The following is a 7,382-nucleotide window of genomic DNA, read 5'->3' on the forward strand; positions in this document are numbered from 1 at the left end:
TGGCCTGGGACCTGGGCAGGGTCTGTGGGAGCCTTCTGTGGTGCCTTTCCCCCATCTGCCGCTTCCATGGGCTGTGCAGCAGGGCCCAGGGTCTGCACAGAGGGTGGGAGTCCTCTGCCCTGGGGCCTGTATGGGAGGCGAGGGCCGTCGTCTTTTCTGCTGTATTCTGCTTCCTCTGCAGGAACGGCGTCCTGAGGGTCCCCACCATGACTTTTTCCCGGTGTGGTTGTGTAGGGCTGAGCTGCCGGCAGGGCCTCTGCCCACTGGTGTGGACCGGACTGGGAGCAGTGCACAGCCATGGTAGCTGAGGACACTGGAGGGGCTCCGAGGAGTGGAAGGGGTCTCTGGGCCTCCCGCACTCCCTCAGTGCCTCCTCCTGGCCCAGGGGACCTGGGCTGTGCTCAGTGCACATCGTCTGTGGCCTGTGTGCCTGTGCTTCACACCCTCCTCTGAGAGCTGCTGGGCTCCAGCATTTGGGAGGCTGCACGGGCCCCCTTCAGGGAGGTCCTGAGACCACCTCTTCATGTGATCTGCTCTACTGCTACCCTGTAGGCCCTGCTGGCTGTGAGGATGGCCTTATGGACAACTTGCTGGCCCACCTTTTTTTTTAAAGAATTATTTGTTTATTTAATTCCATTTGTTATTACAATAATTATTATTTTAATTTGACCAGAGAGAGAGACAGAGAGAGAGAAAGGGAAAAACGAGAAAACAAGTTGCCAAGTCCAGGACTCAAGCCATGATCAGCCATGTAGGAATCCAGCACCCTTAACCGTCACGCCACCTGCTGGCCCGCTGACCCATCTTGTGGGACCTGTGCTGGGGCCTGCCTCTGAGGTGCCCAGGACGGTAGTAGTTAGGGGCTATGGACATAAGTGGCCTTCCCCAGCACAGCTCCCAGTGTAGGCCCAGGCAGGTGCTAGGTCTCTGGGGTGCCCAGATATGTCCTGTGCTCGCTGATTGACAGGCTGGGGAGTTACGGGGCTGAGGGCCGCCGGTGGGGGATTGGTTGTGGAAGGTAATCTGGAGCATCTGCCCTCAGGGCAGGGCCCTGTGCTGTGGCAGACGGGAGGGTGCTAGTGTAGGGTTGGCATGGGGACAGGGCCTGGAAACACCAGGGGCTTCTTTCTCTGCCCTCTGGAGGCCTGGGATGTGCAGCTGTCCGGGGGCTTCTCCACACGGAACTATTTTTAGGAAGATGGTAGTTCTGGGAGCTGAGGCTAAGAGCCTGGGAGGGTGGGCCCTGGGTGCTATCTGGTGGGGTGGGGTGGCGGACGTGGAGTGACAGGCGCTTGACCCCACTCTCCTCCTCAGGGAGTGGGGAAGGCCAGGGCCACATCCTGCAGCGCTTCCCGGAGAGAGACTGGGAGGACAGCCCGTTCCCCCAGGGCATCGAGCTGGTGAGTGGGGTGCCAGGGGCCACACGGGCAGGGAGGCAGGCGGTATGGGCCCGGGGTGGAGAGGAGGCCTGCAGTGCCTCGCCCTTACCATGGAGGGTGCAGGGTGGCCCCTGCTGGCACGGTGGTTGGTGTACATGTCACTGTGCCCTGTTGTCACTTGCTCACACCAGTGGCCCCAGGTGGGAAGGCCAGAGGCTGTTGCTGCTCTCACTGGGAGGTGGGTGCTGCCCATGTGCACTGGAGCCCCCAGGCCTGGCAGTGCAAGTGCTAGGGCAGTGGGCAAGGTGCCAACTGCTGGGTCTCCCTGCAGTTCTGCCAGCCCAGCGGGTGGCAGCTGTGTGCCGAGAGGAACCCACCGACCTTCTTTGTGGCTGTCCTCACTGATATCAACTCTGAACGGCACTACTGTGCCTGTTTGACCTTCTGGGAGCCGGTGGAGCCCACACAGGTCAGCTCGGGACCCTGGGGTGCTGTGTGTGTGAGGGTGAGCCCCTGGGCCGTGACGAACTCCTCTTGCCTCTTGTGGGGTCTCCCATCATGGAGCTGGGTCCCTATGAGGCTGACCCGACTCACCTGGGTCCTCCTTGGGCTCAGGGGGCAAGCCTGAGGAATGTGGGGAGATCGGGTTCCTGTCTTCAGGGAGCGGCGGGCACTGACGAGGCCTTGGAGAGGGAGGAGGAGGCCGAAGAGAGAGGTCAGGTACAGCTGTCGCCCACAGCACTGGCCCCGCCTGGCCAGCTGTTTGCTCCAAAGACGCTGGTGCTGGTGTCACGACTGGACCACACAGAGGTGTTCAGGGTGAGGTGGGCAGCCAGGGTGGGAGAGGCCATGGTGCTCCGTGGCGCTCCGTGGTCTGTGCTGCCACTCCCCTTCTGGTCACTGCAGAACAGCCTGGGTCTCCTCTACACCATCCACGTGGAGGGCTTGAGCGTGTGTCTGGAGAACGTGATCGGGAACCTGCTGACGTGCATCGTCCCCTTGGCTGGGGGCTCACAGGTGGGACGTCACCACCACAGGACCTCCTGGCATGGGCACGGGGTGGGGCGGGGTAGGGCCTGGTGCTCAAAGGGTGAGTGGGCCCCGGGCTTGGATTCCCCATCCTGCATCCTGCTGCCGCCGTCACGGTCGTCTGTCCTGGCCTACCCGCTCACCTGGCTCTCACACCGGTGCTGTGTGCCCACACCCTTCAGTGTCTCTTCCTCTTGCTCCTGTGTGTGTGCGTCTCTGGACGTTGGCGTCAGCCTCTGTCTGCTTCCCGTTCTGTGTCCTCGTGTGCTGGGGGGGTCTAACCGTGTCTCTTTGCCGTCTGTCCTGTGCAGCTGGACTCTGTTGAGGAAGGAGCGGTATGGATTCTTTGTTTTTTTTTTTTTTTCCCACCCTGGCCCCGCCCCTGCCCCAGGTCAGAGGCAGCCACCCCTGCCCTAGTTTTCTCTGCAGCGCTGTGCGGCCACCCCAGCCAGCCTTACCTCGGGGTCTGTCAGTTCACCAGGGTCCACCTGGGGCCACAGAGCTCTGGGCTGAGTTGGGTCTGGCCAAGCTCTTGAAGTTTGATTGTGTTTATTCCTCAGAGAACCATCTCTTTGGGGGCTGGTGATCGGCAGGTCATCCAGACCCCGCTGGCCGACTCGTTGCCTGTCAGCCGCTGCAGCGTAGCTCTGCTCTTCCGCCAGCTGGGTGAGCTTGCCGCCCCTCCACACAGCTTCCTCCTGGGCTGGTGGTCAGAGGCGTGGGCCCTGGGCCTGGCTTGTCAGGCAAGCTTGCCCTCATCTTCCAGGCATCACCAATGTGCTGTCTTTGTTCTGCGCCGCCCTCACGGAGCACAAGGTCCTCTTCTTGTCCCGGAGCTACCAGCGGCTTGCGGATGCCTGCCGAGGCCTCCTGGCACTGCTGTTCCCTCTCAGATACAGGTGCCCCTTCACCTGCCCTCCCTGCCCACCCTGCCTGCAGGTGCTCTGGGACGCTGCCCCGGCTCACCGAGCACTCTGGCCTGCCGCAGCTTTACCTACGTGCCCATCCTGCCGGCACAGCTGCTGGAGGTCCTCAGCACGCCCACGCCCTTCATCATTGGGGTCAACGCCACCTTCCAGGCAGAGACCCAGGAGCTGGTAAGAGTCGTGTTTGTGTCTGCCCCGTTGTCCCAGCACGCCAGCCCCTGACCATTCACTCCCTTTGGTCCACAGCTGGACGTGATTATTGCTGACCTTGATGGAGGGACCGTGACTGTCCCTGAGTGTGTACACATTCCCCCTCTGCCGGAGCCACTGCAGAGTCAGACGCACAGTGTCCTGAGCATGGTGAGACAGAGCCACCGGGGAGCCAGATCCTCAGGGCCTTGGGGCGCCGGCTTGTCAGCAGAGGGCCGGAGCCCAGAGTGGCCATGCAGCTGCCCCTCTGCCTCTGCAGGTCCTGGATCCAGAGCTGGAGCTGGCTGACCTTGCCTTTCCCCCACCCACCACGTCCACCTCCTCCCTGAAGATGCAGGTAGGAGGCCACTCTAGGGTGGGGATGCCCTGTGCCCCCTCACCGGGGTCTGCTGTTGTGGATGGCCAGCTGACTACACCAGGCATGCTGTGGTCCTGTCTCCAGGCTGGCCTCGGGCTGCCGCATGTAGGCAGGAAGGAGCCTGTGGGAGAGGAGCTCAGGTAGTCAGGTGTGGTGGCCAACGGTAGGCACAGACCAGGCTGCAGGAGCCCTGTGCCCGACAACTTGACACAGCTCTAGAGCTCGCACTTAGCTGTGTGTGTAGCACGGTGGGGCAGGAGGAGGTGGGTGGAGGACCTGGGGGAGGCTCATGCCTGGCTTGGTGTGGGAGTGGAAGAAGCACCAGAGGGGTCTGCGTGCAACCTGGCACTCACCTATGCCCACCTGGCTCCAGGACAAGGAGCTGCGTGCCGTCTTCCTGCGGCTCTTTGCTCAGCTCCTGCAGGGCTACCGCTGGTGCCTGCACATCGTGCGCATCCACCCAGAGCCTGTCATCCGCTTCCACAAGGTGGGTCGCCCAGTGTGGTGCCGGATGGGGCTGGAGCGAGTGCCCGGTAGGCCCCCGAAGGGCTGACCTTCCTGTGCGCCCCATAGGCAGCCTTCCTGGGCCAGCGCGGGCTGGTGGAGGACGACTTCCTGATGAAGGTGCTGGAAGGCATGGCCTTCGCAGGCTTCGTGTCAGAGCGTGGGGTCCCCTACCGCTCCACAGACCTGTTTGATGAGGTACCCCCTACCGTATCCCAGCCAGCCTACCCACCTGCCTGTCCACGTGACCCTGCTCACCCTGCATCCTGACCCCCAGCTGGTGGCCCATGATGTCGCGCGGATGCGGGCGGATGAGAACTACCCCCAGCGTGTCCTGCGCCATGTCCAAGAACTGGCAGAGCAGCTCTACAAGAATGTACGGCAGGGGGCACGTGGGGAGGGCCTGTGCTCCTTGGTCCTGGCCCACTGGCTCATGCCTTCCATCCCCCAGGAGAACCCGTACCCAGCCGTGGCGATGCATAAGGTGCAGAGGCCAGGTGAGGCCAGCCACCTGCGGCGGGTGCCCCGGCCCTTCCCTCGGTTGGATGAGGGCACCGTGCAGTGGATCGTGGACCAGGCTGCGGCCAAGATGCAGGGCGCGCCCCCAGCCGTGAGGACTGAGAGGAGGACCACAGTGCCCTCGGGGCCACCCATGAGTGCGTGATGGGGAGGGGAGGTGGGCCCCGAGGGCAACCCAGGACTGGAGCAGGGCCAGGGGAACACGTCCTGTCTCACCAGCTGCCATCCTGGAGCGCAGCAGTGGGCTGCACATCAACAGTGCCCGCCGACTGGAGGTGGTACGCAGCTGCATCTCCTATGTGTTCGAGGGGAAGATGCTCGAGGCCAAGAAGGTGAGGTGCTCTGGGCAGAGCCTCCACCCGGGGCCAGAGGAGGGTTGGCCTACCAGGGGTACGGTGGGTGCTGAGCCTGGCCTGTGGCCTGCCGACCCGGGGCAGGGCAGGAGAGCAGGGCCTCTCCTCCTTGCTCTTAGCAGGTGACAGGTGAGCCTTCAGAGGAGGCTCAGCAAGGGGGTTGCTTCAACTCTCAGATACCAGAGGACCCCAGAGGTTTCCACCAATAAATTTCTTCTATATTCTTCCCCCAAAAAAAGCATAAAGCCATATGTGTTTGTTTTGTTTTTGTTTACTGTAGGGCCCTTGTGCTTGCTGGGGAGGGGGAGAGAGGGAGGGAGGGAGGGAGGAAAGGGGAGACAGAGAGAGAGAGGTATCTATCGCTCGCTCTTCCCTCCAGCGGGAATGGCCATGCCACAATTCCTTTTCTCTATTCTCTCGAAACTTCAGCCATACACATGCACACCCAGCGTGATTTTCCAAGCCCCCTAGTTTGGGACTTGAACTGTGGAGTCAACCCTGTGAGATGTAGCCACCTCAACCTCCACACCATCTGCTGGCCCCACCTTTTGTTTTTCTTTAGTTTATAGAAGTGGGTCCCACTTGTGTGCTGTGGTGTTAATACTCGTGGGGTCTTTCATGCACAGCAGCCAGTCCGAGGCGACCGTAGCATCTTTGCGGAGTTCCCAGTTGTTTTAGTGGCTCACGATAGCAAAAGAACAAGCTTGGAGCTCAGTGACCTGGCCTGTGTTGCTCAGGCTCAGGCTCTTGGACGCAGCCCAGGCCCTGACACAGAGTAGGCTTGCACATGGACGAGCACGCATGTCTCTGTCTTCGCAAGCTCCTACTTGTGAAGCTGCCGGGTCCACAGGAAGTTCTAGTATGTGCCGATCGGTGAGGCCCCATCATCTGAGCACACCTGAACCACAGGGCCTTGGGGGTCTCCTCTGCCTGGAACCAGGGCTTTGGCTCCGGAGTGCCTGTTGCCCTCCCATCCTGGTGCCTTATTCTCGAATATCAGCCTTGTCTCCCCTGGCCCCCAGCTGCTCCCAGCTGTGCTGAGGGCCCTGAAGGGGCGAGCTGCCCGCCGGTGCTTCACCCAGGAGCTGCACCTGCACGTGCAGCAGAACCGGGCAGTCCTGGACCACCAGCAGTTCGACTTCATCGTCCGCATGATGAACTGCTGCCTGCAGGTGAGGCCAGGCCTGTGATGCCAGCACTGCCATGTGGGATTAGGGACTCCTTGTCTCCCTCTGATGGGGGGGAGACCCTGGTCCCCTTGGGGCAGGGGACTCTTGTGTTGCTGGATGGGGAGTCCCTGATTAGCAGGGAGTGCTGGGGAAGAACTGTTGGAGGAGGATGCAGGGATCTGGGGTCCAAGGCAGTTGAGAGGTGGGGCCAGCAGTGAAGGTGACAGTGACAGTGCTGGGCACTGCTGGTCTGTGGTAGCCACAGGGATGGTGGGGGTGTGGTTGGAGGTGAGCAGTGAGGGGAGGGATGGTAGGGGTTCGAGGCGGGGGTGCTGGGGGAGAGCGTCCAGGCAGCTAGTGCTCTGCCTGCAGGACTGCACCTCTCTGGACGAGCATGGCACTGCAGCCGCCCTGCTGCCCCTGGTCACAGCTTTCTGCCGGGTAAGTGCTGGGGTGGCCCTGGCTTTCCTTCCCAGGCCCCTCCTGGCTGCATCCGATGACCCCCACCCGGCTTCTGCAGAAGCTGAGCCCAGGGGTGACCCAGTTTGCGTACAGCTGCGTGCAGGAGCACGTGGTGTGGAGCACGCCGCAGTTCTGGGAGGCCATGTTCTATGGAGACGTGCAGACCCACATCCGGGCCCTCTACCTGGAGCCTGGCGAAGAGCGAGCCCTCTCCCAGGTGCGCTGGCCTCCTTGGGCTTGGGGTGGGGCCACGGCTGGGGCGGCCCTGGCTCACGCCCATGGCGATGTGCAGGAGACTGGGGAGGCGCCTTCCCAGGAGGACGCGCCCTCTGCCCTGGATGTGGCCTCAGAGCAGCGGCGCCTGTGGCCGACCCTGAGCCGTGAGAAGCAGCAGGAGCTGGTGCAGAAGGAGGAGAGCACGGTGTTCAGCCAGGCCATCCACTACGCCAACCGCATGAGCTCACTCCTGCTGC

At 62.3% G+C, this 7,382-nt stretch overlaps 1 protein-coding gene across 1 annotated transcript in view; it reads left to right on the forward strand.

Annotated features, from left to right (window-relative positions):
• Window positions 1-1,314: 1,314 nt before the first annotated feature.
• Window positions 1,315-7,382, forward strand: part of SBF1 (SET binding factor 1) — a gene marked incomplete at its 5' end in the record, with an annotated part of 25,040 nt that continues 18,972 nt past the window's right edge. Inside the window, 18 exon segments of the mRNA XM_014591250.2 lie at window positions 1,315-1,400; window positions 1,711-1,848; window positions 2,040-2,198; window positions 2,286-2,396; window positions 2,969-3,074; window positions 3,175-3,307; window positions 3,397-3,505; window positions 3,581-3,694; window positions 3,804-3,881; window positions 4,276-4,389; window positions 4,476-4,604; window positions 4,684-4,782; window positions 4,858-5,062; window positions 5,145-5,257; window positions 6,301-6,450; window positions 6,820-6,888; window positions 6,968-7,126; window positions 7,202-7,370. Of these exon segments, the coding sequence (XP_014446736.1) occupies window positions 1,315-1,400; window positions 1,711-1,848; window positions 2,040-2,198; window positions 2,286-2,396; window positions 2,969-3,074; window positions 3,175-3,307; window positions 3,397-3,505; window positions 3,581-3,694; window positions 3,804-3,881; window positions 4,276-4,389; window positions 4,476-4,604; window positions 4,684-4,782; window positions 4,858-5,062; window positions 5,145-5,257; window positions 6,301-6,450; window positions 6,820-6,888; window positions 6,968-7,126; window positions 7,202-7,370 (2,241 nt within the window).

This window comes from Tupaia chinensis, unplaced genomic scaffold (assembly GCF_000334495.1).
Source record: "Tupaia chinensis unplaced genomic scaffold, TupChi_1.0 Scaffold000548_1, whole genome shotgun sequence".
NCBI classification, from domain to species: Eukaryota; Metazoa; Chordata; class Mammalia; order Scandentia; family Tupaiidae; genus Tupaia; species Tupaia belangeri.